Source organism: Lytechinus variegatus, chromosome 9 (genome assembly GCF_018143015.1).
Source record: "Lytechinus variegatus isolate NC3 chromosome 9, Lvar_3.0, whole genome shotgun sequence".
In the NCBI taxonomy this organism is placed as follows: Eukaryota; Metazoa; Echinodermata; class Echinoidea; order Temnopleuroida; family Toxopneustidae; genus Lytechinus; species Lytechinus variegatus.
The window spans coordinates 38,195,070-38,217,875 of NC_054748.1; the positions used below are offsets into that span (position 1 = coordinate 38,195,070).

Below are 22,806 nucleotides of genomic sequence, written 5' to 3' on the forward strand. Positions count from 1 at the left end.
ATGATGATAATGGTGGTGGTGATTATGATGATGATGATGGTGATTATAATGGTTGTGGTGATGATAATTGTGGTGGTGATTATGATGATGATGGTGATGATGATAATGGTGGTGGTGATTATGATGGTGGTGGTGATTATGATGATGGTGATGATAATGGTTGTGGTGATGATAATGGTGATTATGATGATGATGGTGATGATGATAATGGTGGTGGTGATTATGATGATGGTGATGATAATGGTTGTGGTGATGATAATGGTGATTATGATGATGATGGTGATGATGATAATGGTGGTGGTGATTATGATAACAATGATGATGATGATGAGGAAGGAGAGGTGAAGAGTATGACGATTAGTAGACAGAAGAATAAAACAAAGAAAAAAATGGGAAGTCAAAGAAAAAAAAAATATGTAAGACACTAAACATTTTAGTGATAAGTCAAAGAGACTGGTATGATATAGCATTGATCTATCTCTCGCTCTTCTTATCCCTCCTTATTTCATTTCAAATCAACTAACAACAAAATTACACACTGAGGCAAAATACAAAACAATATAATCAATACAATTTATTGAAATTGATTATATAAAATCAATATCAAAGTAGGGCTGACAGTTCTATGTAACAAGTATTATTGAAATACCTACCCTCGGGCATAACTTTATGGTCTGGTTCAATAAGTAGTGAACTTGGAAGGAGTTCCATGAAAATATTCTCCAGATTAGTTTCCGTCAGTGACGAGTCGGGTTTTAGGTCAACCCGGAAGGAAATCAGAAGAGAGCTTCCTACCAAGCTGTAGTTCTGCACAGATACAGCCTGCAACGTGTCGTCCCTCAGTTCTGAAGACGTATTGAGGTAACGCAGGACCTTAAAAGTAACAGAAAGTGAATAATTTAATTTTAATCCTAAAATGGCCGGTGGAGGGGGGTTGAATCAACCCTTCCTCAACATTTTCTGCGATCATTATGCCGCACAAATTTTTTTTTTACTGCGCCACTCACAGAGTCTATACTTTTAAGTCTTGCGCATCTTTTGAGACCAAATTTATGACACCCGGGAACGTGGTTACAAAATTACGCAACATTTTGTAAGTGCATGTCAGACCAAAAATTGTTCCAAAACATGATTTTGTGTACGAAGTCAATGCAAATTGAGTTTTCTCATCTTATTCATAAAGATATGATTATTTTCAATTTAAACAGCTGAAATCGATTGATTTTAGCATAATTATGCCTCAAAAAGGTTGTGCAATAAATCTGGTGAAAAAAACAAAGAAAAACAAGGAAATACATAAGAAATTCATATAACAATAAAATACATAAGAAATTGATTTCCAAAACAGTTTTTTTCAATTGCGATTGTTAAGAATGCTACAAAGAATATTTTTACCAAAAATTAGCATTCTAGCTTTATTTAGTGAATTAGAGCACAAAGTATGATTTATGCATACATTAGCATAATTAATTCATAAAAATAAAATCTCATTATTTTGGAAAATTTTACCATGCATCCTTGTACATTACATCGCACACTACCAGCGTGCAAATTTTTTTCGGCGCTCCCCGCAGCCACAGAATAGCCAAAAAAGCCCGTTCTAGTTAGGGTTAAAAATATGTATTATTCTGATCTTCGAGACTTGCAGAAAGCTTTGATGAATGCATTTCACACACCAGAAATGGCTAAAACAAATTGCCCACAATAACATTCTTTCAAACTCTCACATAAGCACATGAATTTTAGCCAGATTTAAAGCTTGTGAAATGACGCCTTTCCAAGAAACTTACGTCTTGTGCCAATTTCTGCTGATTTTCTTGGGAGTCAATTGTCTCCGGGTAGCTAACAGTGCTAAGCCCATTGATAAATGAAAAACGAACGTTGAGTGACAGCGTCAATGCACCTATTTCATACAAGCAATAAAAATATTACAGATTCAATTATTATTATTATTATTGTTTTATTTGGCATTTAAAATACGTAGAGAATACAAAATTACAAGGAGTCAATAAGAACGATGATAGTGCTGCATGATAAAGAAAATATGATCTGAATTAGAGTTGGGGAGGCTGCCTGGGAATAGAAAAGATATAGAAAGTACTTATATCCTGTTTTTTATACCTCTAAATGTTCAATGTTATTATTATCATCATTTTTACTGTCATCATTATAATTTCTTTTATTTTCACTTTTTCAATCAGTACCATTATTATTGTTATTATTAGTAACGTATTTTCCTACCTAGACAAACTCCATTGATTTCTGTTGTATTATCCTTGCATACGCATGAGAAGTTACCAAGTGTGTTCACACAGTTGAATTCAGTCCTGTTGCAATTATCCAAGTCACGTTCACATTCATCAATATCTATTTCAGTGTAAGAGAGTATTTCATAAACAGGTATATAGAAAACTACAAACATAAAATCGATTAAAATACAGTGAAACACAATTTTAGAATGACATCTAGCGATTCCAAGGGCAGTGTCTGATGGGACAGGAGGAGGTGAGACAGTCCAAAACTTATGTCAAATTAAACAATAAGTAGTATATCATAAATAAAAAAAAGTATTATAGGATTACATAACCCATTTTATCTCATGCTTTCTTCTCTACTTAAAAAATTGCACACTGGCTAACTCCCAATAATAAAGTCCCACCATGCTCCCTCAATACCAATGCTATCTGTGTATTCTACTTTACATTACAATACTATTGTGAATTAGTGAACATGTATGAATGAATTAATTAATTAATCAATCAATAATGAATGAATTAAATCATTCATTTTTTATCAACTAAGAAGTAAATAAATAAGAAAAAAAATGTGTTCATGCATGAAAAAATAAATAAAATGAATAAATTAATACTAAAAAATAAATACATAAAAAATGTAAATAAATATACTAATGAAGAGATAAATGAATGGAAAATAAATAAATTAATGAAAAATAAAAAAACAAAAAAATCAAACAAATACTAGTACCTTGACACTCTTTCGGGGACATGTTTTCGTATCCTAAATGGCAAGTACAGTTATAATCTCCTGGTATGTTGTTGCAAGTAGATATATCAGGCGGGCACTGGTGGACACCGTCTAGACATTCATTAAAATCTAAGAATAAAATAAAAGGATAAAAGTTGAATTTAACTCTTCAAAGATCTCTCCTCGGTTAGCTTGTTCAATATATGCATGATATTTATATAATATTGGATGGCCTTGAGGTTAATACAAGGAAATATTGGACGAGCTTTGCATAAATATTGGACGAGTCGAAGACGAGTCCAATATTTTGCAAAGCGAGTCCTATATTTCCTTGTATTGACCGAAAAATGGGACATCCAGTATTATGATTATTATTCATACAGAGAATTTTAGCAAATAATTTTTAACTTACCCTCCCGCCCTGAGACTCTGACTCTGCTGTATGATGGGGGGACCTAAAGCTACGCACTTTGTTTTCAAACAATAAAAACTGTCCCAATTTTAATATTTCAACAAATTATATTTCACTGATTTGTGGCAAACATTCTAAAGATCATTAACCAAGTAGAAAATATCACAAAACTCACTAATACGAAAATCCCGTCGTGTTTTTCGAAAACCTCTTAATTTCGCCGCCCGATGTAGAAGGGGTCCTAAAGCTACGCACTCGATTTATCATGCAAAAAATAGTATTTCCTGTGCCTCAATTTCTAAAATATATTCAATTATAGGATAAAATGAAATTAAAGCGAATATAACTCCAAACTTCCTAACAGTTGTTGGTTTTCTCTGCATTTAGAGATTTACTGCAGCCTCTGTAGAAAAAATTTAATAGGAATTGTTCATCACTCTGCAGTCACAGTTAAGTTCCACACACAGTGCGCATTTGTCATTGAAAACTGCATGCGCGCGCGATGCGTGGTGCGTACACTTCGGGAATTCCCCTTCTAGTCGTCCAATATTTTCAATATTGTGTCACCTCGGAAAAAATATTAGGCGAGTTCAACAAACTTTTTAAGTGGGTCGAGTGCACCAACAAAATAACACTTGTATTTGGGCTCTAAAATTGTCTGTATGAATAATAATATGTAATATGAACCGCAGGACTAAGCTTACAGTTAAGGTCCACCCAACAAAAATGTTGATTTGAATTAACACAGAAAAATCACACAAGCGTGATGAAAACTGAGTTCCAATTTATCTTCCAATAATTTACAGTCAAATCGAATTACTGTTCTCTAAATTTGGAAAAAGGATTAACAAATGAATCATTAAATTATTTATAATTGGACTGCATTTGGTATCAGAATATTTTTCATGAATACAACTGTTAAAACTAACAAGTATCTTTCCTCTAGAAGCCTTCTGAAATATTGCCATGGAAGCGTCGTGGTGTAGCAGTTCTGACTCTCGCCTTGTAATCAGAGGGTCGTGTGTTCGAATCCCACCATGGCCTAGCGTCCTTTGGCAAGGCGTTAATCCATACTTTGCCACTCTCCACCCAGGTGTTAAATGGGTACCCGGTAGGATGTGAAAGCCTGTATGCAGTATGCCTAGCAATTGAGTCTTGGAACTCTTGTTGGAATGCTCCCCAGGGAGTGGAGAGGTGCATACATTGTATGTGGGCATACAAGGATCCGATGACCGGGGTAATAATATAATAATAATAATAATAAGCATTAATTTATACAGCGCAGATTTTATATGGACTCAGATATATTCAGCTGCGCTTGTTCAGAGCTCTTTTTACTTATGTCTACACAGCATATTTTCTTAACTAAAGAGATATGTTTTTAATTTTGATTTGAAGAGAGCCAAGGATGGAGAGCTTCTTAAATCGATTGGCAGGCTATTGCTGTAAAGCGCTTTAGAGACGTCATTCCCATGTATTAAGCGCTATATAAATGCGGAATATTATCATTATTATTACATCATCACCCATGATTTCAAAGTCACAACAATAACACTGAGGACTGTAAAGCGACCAATGGTGGACCATTAAAATGAGATAACCATGATAATTTGATCAGGCTGGATAAGGTGTAGTTGTTGTAACCATGGTACTGCCACATGATCTAACGTTTTACCTATACAGGATCCATTTATGAGTTCAAAGCCTGGATCGCAAGTACAGTTTTCAGATCCCGTGGAATTCATCAATTCTTCAGTACAGAATATCTCTGAAAAATGAGGTGAGAGACGGTAAATGTAGGTAAAATAATGTTCCGTGGAGAATTGACCTGTCATGTTGTCAACTATTATCGTAATTGTAACCATTATATTGATTCACAGCATTAACGTTTTCTTCAATTCTCATGATTATTAACATCATTATAATTACTATCACTATAATAGTCACCATTAATATTATTGTTATTAATATCATCATTATAATTATCCTATTTGCAGCCATTTTAATTGTAATTAATTAATCATTTTTTATCTTCAAGAATTTTCTACTTCTTTTACTACATGTACTACTACTACTACTACCACGATGACAACTACCGTTACTACTACTATTCTACTATCTTTTACAATGACAAAGAAGACACGCTTTTTAAACAAAATCTGTCTGCTTATTATTTTTCATTTTTTGTGTGGCTTTTTCTTCTATTCTTAGATCATTCCGTCATCTCCAACATTTTCAAAGCTTGGTTAATCAATTTCAATGGCATACAGTTAACAAATAACAAAAAAAAGTAAAACATGCATATGGACATTTTCTTCCCACACTGCCATACACTATACCCACACTCCCAAATATGTGCTCACACACACACACACTCACCCACACAAATCCACCCACCAATCAACTTACCCACACACACCCACAAAATCCCCCCCCCCTTTGTCATACACACGTGCACACACACAAACCAACTCACGCTCCCATACATACCAAAACACACACCCACGTACACGCACTGACTCCACACACATATTCACCCTATCCTGCCCCATTCACATCAACACCATTCTTACAAACTCCCAAATTAACCTACCATTACACGAACGTTGATCAAGGCCAAGTCTATAGCCTGGTTCACAAGAACACGTGTAGGAACCTAATTCATTTTCACAAATCTGGTCACATTCGTTGGTGTCATTTTCAGCACATTCGTTGAAGTCTTGACAAATCAAGATGTAAGAATTGAAGAAATATTATTAAAGTATACAATTGTGAATAATTTTGGGACAAAGGAAAACAAATTATATACATCACATTCTCAAGAGTACCAATTTCCATGAAAAAGTAATCAAAATAATGTATAACACGAATAGCACAGTTTTATGTCCTCAAGCAAAAAAATGATTTGAAGTAAAACTTTTAAAACAAGGCATAAGCTATTTTGTGTCTCGCCCACTTTATCGTGATTTGCGAGCGCATGCAGCAGAATTGTATTGAAACTTCATTGTGAAATGACTTGGATGGATTAGCAATTGTCATAAGAGTCTTGGACATAAACTTTAATGTTGACCTAAAAATGAACTTTGACCATACCAAGTGACTTCCTAACACAATAACATGCAGGTCAAGTACATCTACCATCCAAGTTTGGTTGAAAAGTGATTTACGGTTGCAGAGTTATGTGTCAAAAGAGATTCTTGCACAAAAACTTTAACGTGGACTTACAAATGACCTTTGACCTTACCACGTGACCTCCGACTGCAGCCTAACTTGACATGGAGGTCCCCCAAGTAAATCTACCATCCAAGTTTGGTTGAAAAGTGACTCATGGTTGTGGAGTTATGTGTCATACGGTTTGTGACGGATGGACGACATTTGGATCCCTAAGTCTCACCTTCACCTCAGGTGGGCGAGACAAAAATGACATTCTAACCACTTTGTGTTTTGGAGCATGTGTAAGAGTCATCTATTCCCAAAATCACCAATGCAGCAAATTTGAAGTCCACACAGAAATATTCACCTTTTAACAACTCTTAAAAATTCATAACTTTCTTACTGTTACAATGTATTGTTGTTCGATATTGTTCAAAATTCACCTATATGCTGGTCTAATTTTTCAAATTTTTCTAAAAACAACGTTTCCCTTATATAGCTTTGGATCTCGTATAACTCACCGAAGCAATTACTCCCGTTGCCTGTCAATTGAGGGGGGCAGGGCCCGCATCTGTATTCTTCCTCCGAGGACGGGGGCTCATCGTAGCAGATAACCCCCTCATAACAAGGCCCGCTACCCTCACATGCATCATAGTCTACGTCACAGTGGTCACCTGACCACCCATCAGTGCAGTTGCACGTGACCACCTGTAATAGCAAAACAAAATGTGATTTTTATGTTCTTTTAATGTAAATGCTTTGAGCGAAATCAAATGAATAAGTGCAGAAAAATCCAACTAAGTATGCTTTAGGTATGGTTAATGATTGGTCAGGAATATTTACCTGCAAATTTGATTGTGCAGGTTGTGGGTGATAACATTACGATAAATGTTTGAGACAAATAGACAAGTTGTTAAAATTTGGAATGAAAAGACAAGTGAGTTGGAACTTGGCAACTCAGCTACTAATATACATTGGAAGACAAAATGATGAGTCTTTGGAACTCGGCTAATTGACTTGTTTAAGGTAAGCGAAGACGAGCTGAAACTCAGAAAGACAATTTGTTTGGGAAAAGACAACAAGAAGACGAGTTGAAACTTGGAAAGAACACTTGTTTGGGACTAGAAGAAAAAAATTGTCGAGTTTTTGTGTTCCACAAGAACTGTCTCCATCTTGTCATCTTTTCCCAAACAAATTGACTCGCCCAGTTTTTATAGCTTGTCATCCTGTCTTCTTGTTCTACACAAGTCTGCTTTCCTAGTTTCAAGAGCTCGCCTTCTTGTCCACTTTCTCAACGTCTGGATGACACAATCTTCAGTACATATTTACCCAACAATAATAGTTCCTTCTCATATGTTGGTTGTACTTACAGCAAAGCCATTAGCATTGAAGTCCTGTCCCTCAGCTTGGCTCTCGAAGTCGCACACACCATTGTTCTCGCATTGGCAGATGAGGACCTTGTACGACAAAGAGGTCTCCGCGCCTCGGTTGTCCATGGCGATGATCTCAATGGAGGAGACGTTCAGGTCAGTGGGTGTCCAGGTGAATATGCCATCTATGGAAGTAGTAGATGGGAGGGGTGAGGAAAAAAGTGAGAGATGCGGGGAGATATGGGATGAGAAAAGTGTTAAGAAAAGAGGAAACAGCAGAGAAACGGACAGAGTTAGAGAGGGATGAACAGACAGAGGAGAGGGTGGGAGAGAGTGACTCGACACAGAAAAAGGAAAAGGGTGAGAAATAACGGCAAGACGGAGATGACAGATACAAAAAGGAAGACAATTAAAAGAGAGAGGGAGAGGGAAAAAGAAGGTCAAAAGATAACGATAAGATGGGGATAAAAATAAAGAGAGATAGAAAAGGGAAGAGGGAGAGCATGTGTAATCATTCAAACTTCATTTCACTTATGTAACTATGATATATATTTTGATCAGTCATTAAAACTCTAAACCATTATTATCTAAACATGCACTCGCACCCACACCCTTGAAAATTTCACCTGAACTGATATTTGCGCCATCAGGAGTTGTATCGTTGAAAGTGAAATATACGTCATCATCATCGTTAGGGTCCTGTGCAGTAATCTCTAAGGTGAGATTCACGCCCACTTGCACAAAGAGAACATCATCCTCTTGAAGTCCATCTGTTTCTGTCAGCTCTGTCACACTTGTTATATTCGGAGGGAAGTTATCTATACAGTAAAAAAAAAATCCAATACATAACATGCTTGTCTTTATAAAAATCTGAAATGTTACTTAATTGTATTTTTTTTAAATTTAAACCATTTCCATTCGATCTTGGAGACATAATCTATAGGTCCTGTGATTATCAGGGATTGATACTTTAATGCTGTCATTGCTATTTGCTGTTTTTATTCCAATAAGAAAAAAAGCTCTTATAAAAATACAACGTGGGAGCATGCATGTAAAGTAAAATTACAGCTGGTAGCCAATTTATAGCTGGAAGTATAATGCTGCTGGTTTTACATGGTGTTGTTCAATGTGAAACAATCATTAAACATAATCATATCAATATACAATAAATACACTTGCAATGTAATAGGTATAAAAAATTACAAAACAATGTAAGATAACAACAAGAATGTACAATAATATTCATTATTTGGAGTTATTGATAGCAATGAAAAATCTCACCAAGGTTTAGAAGATCGTTGTCAAGTTGGTTCCCGGTGTCCATCGTCTGCATTCCCAATTCGGGGTTGACGGCGAGGAAGTCGAAGAGGCACGCTTCGTCATCCCCGCAAGTCTCCCGGGCCTCACTGGTCCTGTCTGGGTCGAGGGCGAGCAGGGCGTCTAAGAACATTGGTGTGTAGTTACTCGGGTTGTAGTAGCTCCAGTCCCTATCACCGTATTCAAACAGCGACTCGTTCTCCGTAATCATCCCTTTAGGAATAATAAAAAGACACCGTTCAGTCATAACTAAGGAGGTTTAATGGCTGTTTCGATTTGTGAAAGGTGACCATTGGTATTAGGTCTACCACTATATCATCATCATCATCATCGTCTTTATCAAAATCATCATCACCATTATCACCATTATTACGATCATCATCACTTGTATAATAATCTTTATCACGGTTGCTGTCATCGCAGTCGTTATCAACTCTAACACCATTATCATCATCATCGTCTCCATCACCATTATCGTCATCATCATCGCCATAATTATTAGCAATATTATTATTTTTCATCGCTATCGTCATTATTATCTTCACTCCCACCACAGCCACCACCACCATCTTTCTCACTTTCAACATCATCATTATACAAGAATGATAATAATAATAATATAGGATTTGTATAGTGCACGCATCCAAAATGTTAGGTGATCAAGGTGCTCCTATATTACCCTGGCTAAGCCTATCGATTCCGGTGCTCACAGCTTATTGAGGAATTACTTCCTGCCGGACGCATTTACCTCACCTGGGATGAGTGCAGCACAATATGGGTAAATTTCTTGCTGAAGGAAAAACGCTGTGGCTGGGAATCGAACCCACGTCCCTAAGATGAAAAGACAAGTCTTAAACACTAGAACACGATGCTCACTAATGATGATCATCATCAACGTCACCATTATCATCAACATCATCCACTGCTTGATAATTAAATATACATGTGCACATGAAACCTGATAACTCACATGATTGTCCAAATTGGAATATTTCTTCTTCTGTTAAATTTCTCCCGGGTTGATCGGTAAGTAACGTTCCATTCCGTAAAAGAAAATCATCCGATTTATTTCCATTGACATTACCTGATAAAGATGTAAATAAAGGAGGGTGTAATATGAAAATATCAGCTCAATATGCTTGATAAAACGTTTAGAAAAAATCTGGTGTATCGTTCATTAAAACAAGATGAGTAGCTCTATAATGTTATTATTAATATATATGCTTGTCATGTATACGGTACAGGATACTAGTATATGATGTACATCATTTGCAAATGACTGAAGCCGAGTCGACATTGATCATGGCAGTCAGATGACTCATCTAATGCAATGGTCTTTTTTATGCTAATGATTTTGTCCTCCTATTGGCTCGAATTAACATCCTTCTCTAAATTCAAATATTCTTTCTTTGAAAACCTATGAATGGAGAGATTATGGCAGAGACTTAGGGAACTATTACATACATTACACAAAGAACTCGCCTCCGACCGTGAATCGCCCGCCAGAGCCTGCGACCAAACGATGAGCATCATTACAGAATTTCTCTCCTCGCAAGAAAAGTTTGTTACAAGAAGAGATACCCCGAAAACCCTTAATAAAGTGACAAGGAAAACCCGTAAAATCCACAGGGTAATATTGATGCACAAAAGATTTAATACCAGAAGAAAACTATATCATCAATACTATAAGGAATTCTCAAAAACAATGCTGTGTGGCTACCTTTGACGAAGCAGAAAGTCATTACCGCACTATTTCGAATTTGAAAAATAAGATTGTGTCGATCCCCACATACTGCAAAGTCATTCGATCGCATCCCAGAGACAAATCTTTAGACCTCCCATTTATCAAATAAAAAGATGTAAAGGGTATCTCATCCTATGTATCCAACAAGATGACTTACCAAGCAGACCCCTCCCTGTTGCGTTCTCAGAATACTCAGGCGGGACCATGACACCTATATCCAAGATCCCATTCTTAAAGGTCACTGTGAAGGACGTACTTGAATAGCCTTCTGGTTGAAAGAGAGCCGTGACCTTGATCTCATCCTCGGATTCGGTCTCATTATCCGAGGATAAGATGAAAGTTGGATCCTGTGAGACATATCCATCTAGGTATGAACATAGAAAGATTAAGGGAGTATAATTTGGCATTTGTTGTAGGGTACATATAACCAAGCTTTTAATTTTTGTTTTCATTTTAATTTGTTGGTATAGTCTCAAAGTTATATTCATTATGTTATTGCTTTGATCAGCTGTTGTACTGTCTACAATTCTTTACACCAGCCAACACGACCATCTCAGCACTTTAAAATACCGCTACCAGTAGTTAAAGTTATATTCATTATGATATTGCTTGGATCAGCTGTACTACCGGATAAAACGCCATTAATACTTGCACGTATTGCACTTCCCGCATGGTTTTGCATGGGCACTCACTCATGTGCGAATTATGCGTGCCAGCTTGCATTACGTCAAACCCCCGTTCGGAGAAAGACCGCAGTTCAGATTGCAAACTACGGTGTTTTACCCCAATTTTCATTTGAAACATTTCCAAACCCCGATAAACCGTTCTTGGCCAGGTAATCCCCGCTGTCTCAATTTCACCTCCACAGGCCAGTAAATAAGCGTTAAGCCAAGGATGAAATGATAAACAACAGCTGTGCTATTACGTAAGACTTCTCTGGCTGTAGTAGGACCTCCGGAATGAAATGATTGTATCATGTTTTCAAAGGCATATTGTATTCAGAAATCCAATGTTAGTTCATTTTCAATTTTGAACGAAGAAAATCGACCTCGAAATAAGGAAAGTAAGTAGATAAAATGGCGGCATGCTTTGCGCTCGGGCTGTTGTGTTATCTTCGGACCGAGGTCAAGAAACAGGTGTTTTGATACTTAAACTTGGGGCAGTGGGTTTGTCGTACTTGGAGAAGAGAAATGATTGAGGAAAATTGGGGTATAGTGTTCTCAAATGGAGGTTTTCGTCATGGCAGATAGGTGCGTGGCAGTGATATGCACAACCAAGTAGTGCCACTGTTTGGCGTTGAAATAAAAATTTTGTGGCACAAAAAAATAATGGTACACCACCAGGGTAGTGGCATCGAGGTTGTGCATACTTTGCGCATAGGCTTAGCATACTTCATGCATAGTTTGCAAATGATATACGCAAAGTGCAGACCACGTGATCAGTGCAAGTGGTCCTAATCAACGAACGTAGAAGGTGTCAAGTTCACCATGCGCGACCATGGGGTCTCGAAAAGCACCCTAAACACGTAATTTTCATATTTTGAAAATGCACCCCTTAACAAGTATTGGCATGTGAAAACCTACCCTTCACAAGTGTTGGAAACAAAACGATACTCTTGGCAAATATTCCCTGAAATGAACCCCTAAACAAGTAAAGGAATGTTTTATTGTTACGGGTCCTTCGGTCGTCGGCTTTACCTTATTTGGTTTAGTACGACCCCACCTTCTACACCTCATGCAAATCGGACTCTAAACACGAAGTGTTGGGGCAAAAAGGACATCCTTTAAGAAACATTTTAAATTTCTTTTATCATCCCCGCAAATTTGACCCTAAACACGTAATTTTTCTATCGAAATAAATACCTTTTTTTCATTATTTTTGTGTTTTTGACACCCTTATCACGTTACGTACGTAACGTGCCCTATCGTGAAAAAGACATCCTTTTTACGTGTTTTTTAGGTCGCGCATGGTATCCACTCGTCAATGTAAGTGGCCCCCCCGGGTCAAGTTCCGTCAACACCAGAACGTTGGAATATTTAAATTTGTGCTAGAAACGTCACAGAATAGGGTGTCGAGAATATTTGAAAGCACCTTGGGTCAGTGCTTAAACACTGCGTGAACTATGCGTAAGCAATGCAGAAACATGTCACAACTGCCGTGAACATGTCGGGACAATGCCTGAACTGATACAGCCAAGTTGTGCCATAAAGTGTTCCGCACTGGCATGCACCAATGCGGGGCAGCTTAGGCACCAAAATGCGTGCAAGTGCCAACTGGGCATTATAGCCACCATCACCATTATATCATTAGTACTGATTCAGACCGTCAATCAGATGTTTTCAGAGTTTATATCAAAAGAACAGTTGCTGTCAGTCTTGATGTACAGTATTAATTCATGTTAGATTTTAACGTTTAGGAAATCCGACACATAAATGGAGGTTAGACAGCATCCTCACTTTCTGGTGCATTATTACCTTTCAGCGGCATCATTACTAGTTTACCACCGCCACCACCATCATTATGATGATTGTTATCACATTTATCAAACTACAATAAATATTTATGAAGTCTGTCATATTAATGAAGGAACCGTTCAATAGATCATGAGCTGTCATCATCATCGATCAGCATTGTTATCTTTATCTTTATCATCATCATCTTAATCCTAATCTATTTAATCATCATCATCATCGTTACTCATTATTCTATACTTACCATTTAGGAAATCCGTCATATTAATGGAGGAACCATTAACAAGAATACTCATTTCTGTCCTGTTGTCGTTCAGCTGGAACTCAACCTGATCAATATTAATGATAATAGTGGGATTATAAATCCATGCTGTACAGTTCTCGAGTCACCGTGAAATAAAAAAAAAGAATGCAAAGTTACATTGTACAATCAAACTTATAAATCAACTGTAAGATATATAGCTAAGCTTTGTGTAGCATGGAATTGGGGATATTTCCGTGCTTTAAACCTTAATAAGATCGGTTTTCTTTCATTTTCACTGTTCACTCTCATCTGGGTAAAAAAAATCAGAACACATTGAACAAAATATCAGCATACGCGTAGCTAATGCGCAATCATCAGGGCAGGCAGGCCGGCGGCCGGCCTGGCACTAGTAGGCACAGCTGTGCCTAATCTGCTGGGCTGGGAGTTTGCATTTTGACAACTCACTTACCATCGCTGCTAAACCGGTCATTGCTGCTCCAATTGTGCATCGAATTTCATGATTTTGGTGTCATTATAAAGAAGAATCATTCTTTTAGGTTATATGTTTGAATTTATTCAAAGATTTTGTAATATAGGTTAGAATTTTGATCTAGACATGCTACAAAATAATCATTTTCACCTGACAAAAGCTGCTATATTTACACTTTATTTTTGTTTGAGCCCAAATGATTTTTAGATCATGATAAAGCTGAATATGTATATTAAAATTGAATAGGTTTCAAAATAAGAATTGGTTTAATCGGGTCAAGATCACACTTTTCATTGGCCAAGTACATAAAGCAGCTTGAAAACGAGAATTCTGCACTGTGATTGGTCAAAGAGACCACACACTGGCAAATTCCAACGGTTCCAGTGCCTGGGTTCATGGGAAGGTCACACTTCCCATGTGGTAATCTCCTCAAATTACCCGTGCCTGTTGTTCTGTAAATCTTATCCAGCCAATTAGAACTCTGGATTTCATGCAAGTACAAATTTCAGAAATCTGGTCTTGTACCTTGGTGGGAAAAGTGTGATCTTGACCCGATTCAAAGGTTCCGCATATCAAGAGTGGCATTGTGATAAAGTACAGAAGTTCAGCTTTATGGTGATATATATATCATTGAGGCTAAAAATAAAAAGTTTTGCACAATTTGCAAAAGAAAACAGAGGAAGAAAATTCAGTTTTGAGACACATTTTCAGGCCAGAAATTCACTTCAATCAATATATTATATTCAAAATAAATGACCAATATGAAAGATTAACATTTACTCTATCTGATGGTGCAATGAGATTTCATTTTACTTGAGGTTAAAACAGGTAAATTCTTAGAGAAAGAAAATCTCACGAATCACGAGATTTTGCGAGGAGGATTCAACCACGAGATGATTTGGATGAATCTGGCTTTTTTGTTCAATAGCAAAGGAACCTACGGTCTGACTGAAATGAATTCCGCACTTCACCTACCTTCGTGATATCTTGTGTAGCAGCGAACCCTATGAAGACTGTTCCGTGTTCAACGGGTTCACTGTTGTTAAAAGCCTTGCCAGTTCTTGATTGTAAAACGAATGGATCACCGTGACTGTAAGACATTGTAATGTATTCACCAAGGCCATTGAAGGTGTATTTCCTCCCATCCAGAGTATTGATATGCGGATCACCCCAAAACCATCCTAAAATTTTGAATGAAATGTACAAAAAACAGTATTAAAAATTGATATCATGATAGTTGTTGCTTTCATTATTTAGTTGAAGGAGTGGAGAAAGCGATTACATGGGGGTGGGGGCATTTCCTCAACATTTTTTGGTCCGACAAATTGCCAAATCTGACGACATTCCCGATTTTGATTGGCTAAGAAGCAATGTTACCGTAGAAAAAGTTGGATAAAACGTCAGACAAGTTCTTTCATGAAAACGCTCCATGCAGCTGCAAGACAGAAACTAGTTTGAAGAAAATCTGTTAAGAATGGTCGTTCAGATGTATGAAGTGTTTTGTAAAGCTGGATTGCAACAACGACAAGAACTGTATGTAATACTAACAATAATAATGATATCAAAAATGATAATACAACCAGAAGTAATGATAATGACAATAATAATAATACTAGTAATAAAATAAAGAAAATGAATTCCATGCAAACTGTGATAATTTCCCATTTTTATAAACCGATAGCACTTAACACATCAGATTGACGTCTCTAAGAGCTTTACAGATCATTCTTCCAGTCACTTGACCCGGCCTGGCATGCTTGCATACAAAGTATGCACTTTCTCCACATCCGTGGGAAGCATTCCAACGAGAGTTTAAAAGACTTTTTTGCTCGGCGTACTACATCTAATACTACCGTAAAAGTGGAAATATTCGCCCATTTTACGCGGTGTGTATTTGGCACGAAATAAAAACGCACAAATATATTTGTGCCTAAATGAGATTCATATCGGCGCACTTGGGTAAGCGCCCTTGCTTTGATGCATCACATGTCACGTAGGCCTACCTTTAGCCTTACACAGTGCTTCAACAACATCACCATGCTTCGTTGTTTCAAGCCACTTTCCAAACAAAAGGAGAAAGGTCTTGGGCTTCCTGATCAAACTAGTATTCCTGGTATTGATCCAGCATCAGTGCGGAATGCTGATAGCATCGCGAAGGCCATATCTGAGCCAGCCACTGGATCGTTGTGTGACAGGCCGTAGGGCGTTTACCCGAGTGAGATGCGCCCAAAGATCGGGAGGTATGCAGCTGAAAATGGAGTCAACACTGCTGAAAGGAGATTTAGTAAGGTATTGAACAGATCTGTAAATGAAAGCACTGTAAGGGGCATGAAAAAGGCGTACCTTGTGCAGTTGAATTAGGGAGTTGATGTTGACGCTGGATCAGTTACAAACCTGCCGGAGGATGGCCCGTACTCCTTGGCGATGAGAGTGACAAGAAAGTAAGGAAGTCTGTGATAGCCCAGAAGGACAGCGGCGGTCCAATTTCTATGTCTATTGTCATTGCAGCCACAAAGGATCTGCTCAGAAAGTGTGAGCCCCCACTTTTGAAGGATTTTGGGGGTCCAATAAGCCTAGAAAAAACTTGGGCCCGTTCACTCCTCCAGCGAAAGAACTTCACGAAGAGGAAGGGCACCAAGGCTGCCAAGCACCATCCAGATGATTTTGAAGTACTTGGCGGCAAATTTCATCGGCGTATCAGACATCGGATGAGAAAGTTTAACATCCCGGATGAACTGGTCATCACAACTGGGACCAAATGGGTGTAGAGGTCATTCCGTGCAGCAACTGGACCATGAATGAAAAGGGGGGAAAGCAATTAAGTAGAGATCAGAGGTATCGATGACAAACGCCAATACATAGCGCTGCTTGCCTATACCCTCAGTGGCGAGATGTTACCCTTCAGATAATCTATCATGAAACGACATTCAGATGCCATCCTAATGTTTCTGGATGATTGGGACATACGTAAATGTATGGCAATTGCCTTCTCACTGGAGCACATACCACAAGCACCATGGTTCGGTATGTTGAGCAGATACAGCCCCATACGTACGATGTATTCAACAGGAACAAGGAACCACTTCGCCCCCTCTTCTCATCTTTGATGTGTTTGCTGCACATTGCACAGAAGAAGTGGTAAAGGCTCTTGAAGATCTTGCCCCCCCCCCATGTCTTCATTCCTCCACGATGCACTGCCGAGTTTCAGCCTCTTGATGCTGGGGGGGGGGCACTCAGTATATATTGCGTGGTGGGTATGTATCGTGTAGGGGACCCCCATTTTTACTCTCAAATTTCTGTTCCAATTAAGGCATAGCATTTTTACTGTATCTCATTAAGAAAAAGAACAAAGAAAGCTACTCCAAAGCAAAGCATTTTCTTCTTATCGAGAAAAAAGAAAAAAATCCACTCTAAAGCTTTAATTTTCAGGTTAATTAGAATAAGATCAACATATTGCTATTATGCTAATAGATGCTTTTTTAACTATAGAAGGGAGTTCATTCTCATACATGTACGAACTACAAGTAGAAGAAAAATAAAGTCTGTGCGCATGTGTACTCATTCCAGTTTTGTTACTGTATGTAAACAAAACATCGCATACGTGCATAGCGCATGCAGAACGAGCTCAGTGTGCCAAGTTTGTGCTCATCTATGGTATGCTAAGCTCATGGAAATCGATGTATTTTCCATGCATATTTTACTGCGATTTTTTTTTATATATCTTCCAAGCAAGGTTGTTGGATTATGAGCGATATTTACTAGTATTCTTTTTTTTTCACTTTTTATAGTCCAGCAGCATTCATGAAATTCTGTAGTTTAGACTTTGTGGAGTGTATTAGTATTGCCGCTACCCACGGCCAGCAGCGTGGCAGTGGCGAATTGAGTGAATTGATCAGAATGCTCAGTAGTGAGCATATTATTTACTAACAAGCTATACTTACCTATACCATCTCATCAAATTGCTATTCGTTACCCTGACTCGAATAGCCACCGGTAAAAAACTCCCCGAAAGAGGCTAACTGCAAACAGATAGCCTGGGAAACCCGTCACGGGACGAGACCCATAAAACCCCCTCGCCACATATAAGCCTCCTCTTTCGTTGCCAAGGAGGGGCGAGGTCTGCTGGGGAGGACGGGTGGGGAGCTATAGGTAAGTATAGCTTGTTAGTAAATAATATGCTCACTACTGAGCATTCTGATTTACTACACTGCGCTATACTTACCTATACCATCTCATCAAATTGCTAGAATAGCACGGAAAAACTGGAGGAGGGGCAGAAACGAGACCCTTTCCAGACAAGTAGGCAAAACAATGATAAAGAAACTGATTTACTATAAAATGGAGTAGTCTCCCAACTGGAGAAGCTACTCTTGTAATAAAGGGATAAGAATCATCAACCACGTTAATGAAATATATCAACTGGAAATAGCCTAGGAAAAATTAGGACAAGACAAGAACCGCCAAGGCAAAACCTGTGTCTTGGCTATTACATCAAATAAGTAATAAGATACAAAGGTATTGAATAGGTCCAATAGGATGCCTGGAGGATCTCCTCCAAAGAGGTACCCTGAAAAGTGCCCAAGATGCTGCTATGCCCCGTGAATCGTGGGCTCTAAAGGATCCTGATAAAATGGCATTTTCTCCATCTGACCTGATCCCCTGCACTAACCTTCGAGAAATTGTAATTGGATTAACAGGGCTGTGAGGTTCTATTGAACTAATGAACAGTTGGTGGGAAGTGCGAATGTACTTTAATCAATGTACCACTTTAAGGCACGTACAGGACAACATAACCTATCTTCGGAAACTGACGAGAGACTGTAAAATCACATTGTTCACCCCAGGACTTGAACCTGGGACTCCAAGGACGCTAGTCAAGTGCGTTATCCATTCAGCCATGATATCCCCCTAATGGTTGGAAGAACAACACCACAGGATTTAGGGGTTTCTTTTTCTAAGCTAGGAAATCAGGTCTAGGGATCAAGCGGACTCTGTCCTTCTCCCAACGAATATGACCCGGTCTCACCGTGGTGCATGAAGCAAACTACGTCTTAGACTTGAAGCTATAGTCAACAAGAAGGCTGTCTTAATGGAAAGATCAAGAAGGGAGCAATTATGTATGGGTTTAAAGGGGAATTTGGCTAGGGCACCGAAGGACTCTTGGCAGGTTCCAATTGGGGAAGAGTCTTCGGCTGGGAGGAATCTGTTAAGAAGGATCTTGTTAGTCTGGTAAGGACAGCTGAATTGAGGTAGTTTCCCTATTATAGAAGCCTGAATGAATGGCTATGGTTGACCAGTAACCCCTTATAAAAGAGACTGATAAACCTTCATCAAATAATAAAGGAAATAAATCTGCTATCTGACTTAAAGAGGCAGAAATTGGATCAATTTGTAAACTGCCACACCATCTGAAGTATCTCTGGAGTCTAGAATCATGAGTGTTCTAATTATGATGTATATTCATGCATTCACTGTTATCTTAAAATTTCAGTGAGCTTCTCGTTTACAAATGACATTATGCAAATTTCCTGTAGAAAAAATTTTATGACACTGATGGATTTCAATATAGTTACGATTAATTGGACGATTGATTGGATCAATCGTAACTCTTTGTAAGACAGGGCCCTGGTTTGAGAACAAACCTGTCATATCATAAGATATAACCTTTCTGGTGGAATCCCTAACAAATCTAGAATTGTCTTTTCTATCCTTTTCAAACAGTTATTTTGGATGGAAACCTCTTTAAACAGCACTTGCTCAACCCTTTGATAGTTGTTGGATTGCTGCAAGGTCCATAGCGACTGTTTGATATCAGACAAGGGCTTCATGATCAAACCAATGACATTTGCATAGTAATGAATATCGTACAGATGATGTGGGGCTTTGTGGCCCTGTGGATTAGTCTTCCAACTTTGTAACAGAGGGTCGTGGGCTCGTATCCCAGTCATGGCATAATTACCTTCAGCAAATTTTTTTTTTTTTTTTTTAATCCACATTGCGCAGCACTCAATCCAAGAGAGATGAATGGGTACCTGGCAGGACTTTATTCCTCGAAAACCCAGGGTAATAATATCCAGGTCTTTGGAAATAATGTGATATGTGCTAAACAAGAACTGATTTAATATCATTAACCAATTCCTAATGAAAGTTGCAGGCAAAATATATGAGATACCATATTGGCCTTCAATTTGATGTAGGCAAAAAATTGACCACCCCTTGTACACTTTCAGAACCAGTTAGTTGGATCAGTTGGTAGAATGTACTTCTCACAAACAGGTGTGGGGGGGGGGTATTTGCTACCACCCTGTTCGGCGTTCAACATTTAGAGTATAGAGCCTCATCGGTCTGGAGCTGCACAGTGGCTGCCGGGCTCACAATAAATTGGGTAAAAAGAATTTTGGAATATTTCTAAACTCAGATTTCTATTACGAACATTAAAATATTATCTTAATCACAATCCCTGATTGAGAACTCTGGGATTGTATGGGAATCTTTATCATTGGAACACACAGTAGATTTATGTCATAAATATTTCCAAGGAGAAGCTGATATCATTATGGCAAGTGTGGTAGAAACTGATGGACAATAGCAGCAATTCTTAAGGGTTCACCACCCTCAGGCCTTGGTTTGAGATCTCAAGACTGTCTGAGCATCCAAGGACCACTCCATAAACCACATCTACAACTTACTTCTGTCATTGCTTTATAAGCCAAAAATAGTGTAGATATATACCTCAGATGCCACAAAATTATCAAGAATATTACTAGGTCTACATTCTATACAAGTGAACGCAACTTTGTAAGTAACCCAAGTTTGGCAAGTTTTACCATTATGCCTGTATGATTTGCCTGGTATGATTTTGACAACCTCATCCATCACCACTATTTCCTCCTTTCTATGTTCTTCTGATATGAAAGGATTTTTTTTTTTTTTTGGGGGGGGCACATGAACACCTCAATATTACATATTGCTGTGGGCTTGGAACAGATTTCAAATAATGAAAAGTAAAGGCAAAGAAATAGTCTTCTCCCTACTGCTTGTGGGGAAGGGTTAGTGTTAGATTGTCATAAGTCCCGGTTATGAGTGGGGGCCCTGAAATTGGTGCATTGAAAGAACGCCTGGCGGCCCCGTCCCCCACCATGAGGATTCCTATGACTTTCCCAGCGGCCCCTTTCATTCCTGGCGTCACTACCAGAGCGAGGGAAGAGGGGGATGACCCTTTAAGTTCATTATAGGTCTAGGGTATGGAGCTAGAGCTAGCGTATGGAGGTCTCTGGTCTGGCCCTGGACTAGGTCTACTCGAGGAGAGCTTATAAAATGTCTTGTCAGCTGTGGTGCTGGCTGAAAAAGATTTGTGCAATACTTCTTGAAAGTGTCCATGAAACAAGTCCTTACCTTTGCAAGGAAACTTATTGAGAATGAGAAGTCCACCTCAGTAGCTGCCCCTTTCTCAATCATCTTGAGAGCATCTAGTCTTTAGCGCTCCTTGCCCTTGTGCATAGCAGTGTTGATTGCTGCTTGCTCATACTGGAGATCAGCGATTTTGTGACTCTAGCAATAAGTTCTTGTCATTGGTAGAGACTCAGTCCAAGCCGCTCAGCCTCACTACGAGCGGATATCAGATACCCCTAGTACATCGCGAAAACCATACCGCTCCGGGCGGCCACGGCCACGTCCAGCGCTGCAAACTGTAAGCTGATAGTCGGCTGAGTGGTAACCAGTGCCGCGGCGAGGGTTACGGCCCGATCTAGTCTACCTCGCTCCCGCATCCCCGACACGGAAAGCAACGTCCGGGGCCGAAGGGATGCACAAAAAATCCTCAAAGTCTTGAGCGGCAAACCGATAAAAGTTCGAGACTTCTTTACTGATGGGTATAAGCCGAGAGTGTTGCTTATCTGGGAGCGGACGTCCCGAAAGCAGGATCTATATACGGAGCGTCCATCTTGATCGCAGACGGACGAGTTCAGGCGGAAGATTGACTTCTCTCTCGCTCATTATTCGCTACGCTACTGGTATACTGTTTTCGGCCCGAAGATGAGGGCAGTATTTAAAATGCATGTTCCCACTAGTCGGAGTATCGCGTTTGAGTAAGCCAGAACTCTCTCGTACCCCTAATGGTGAATCTCTTCGATCGAATCCCATTTTCTGGGCAGCTTTCAGGGAATGCAAGGAGCTGCTATAAGAATTTGTTGGGGGGAAATCGCCCCCAATCTCTTCTAATGAATTGGGTCGGTGGTAATCGAATTCCGAATCAGATTCTCCCACGATAGAAAACTCCTATTATCTACGGCTAGTACGAGGCGAGTTATCATTAGCCCCAACTCCGCGATCTGTATGAGGCGATCTAGGCCTCTCTCTCTACGTCTAGAGCATTGAATTATGGTCTAGAATGAGTCGAGTTTTCATTAGCCCATTGTCTCGGGCGGCTCGGGATGGGTCGATTGCAGCACCCGATGGGGGAGGACCGCCTGCAAGGCTTCCAAGATCCAACTACTACAATTGTTAATACTTTCTCTTTATTATTATTATTATTTTAAACCGCATGTACGTAGAATAGATCTTAATTCCACAGCACTGTATGAACTCCTGCACAAATCTACAAGTACGATGATACACCAAC

General features: G+C 38.9%; 1 protein-coding gene across 1 annotated transcript in view; it reads right to left on the minus strand.

Moving 5' to 3' along the window:
- The window catches only part of LOC121422023, a 65,381-nt gene that overhangs the window by 21,645 nt on the left and 20,930 nt on the right, over positions 1 to 22,806 (minus strand). Inside the window, exons 12-25 of the mRNA XM_041616825.1 lie at positions 15,162 to 15,367; positions 13,697 to 13,781; positions 11,139 to 11,345; positions 10,208 to 10,321; positions 9,202 to 9,450; positions 8,547 to 8,738; positions 7,921 to 8,105; positions 7,072 to 7,258; positions 5,991 to 6,116; positions 5,073 to 5,165; positions 2,986 to 3,114; positions 2,242 to 2,367; positions 1,791 to 1,903; positions 654 to 873 (exon numbers count right to left, since the gene is read on the minus strand). Of these exons, the coding sequence (XP_041472759.1) occupies positions 654 to 873; positions 1,791 to 1,903; positions 2,242 to 2,367; positions 2,986 to 3,114; positions 5,073 to 5,165; positions 5,991 to 6,116; positions 7,072 to 7,258; positions 7,921 to 8,105; positions 8,547 to 8,738; positions 9,202 to 9,450; positions 10,208 to 10,321; positions 11,139 to 11,345; positions 13,697 to 13,781; positions 15,162 to 15,367 (2,232 nt within the window). The remainder of the gene's footprint in view (positions 1 to 653; positions 874 to 1,790; positions 1,904 to 2,241; positions 2,368 to 2,985; positions 3,115 to 5,072; positions 5,166 to 5,990; positions 6,117 to 7,071; positions 7,259 to 7,920; positions 8,106 to 8,546; positions 8,739 to 9,201; positions 9,451 to 10,207; positions 10,322 to 11,138; positions 11,346 to 13,696; positions 13,782 to 15,161; positions 15,368 to 22,806) is intronic.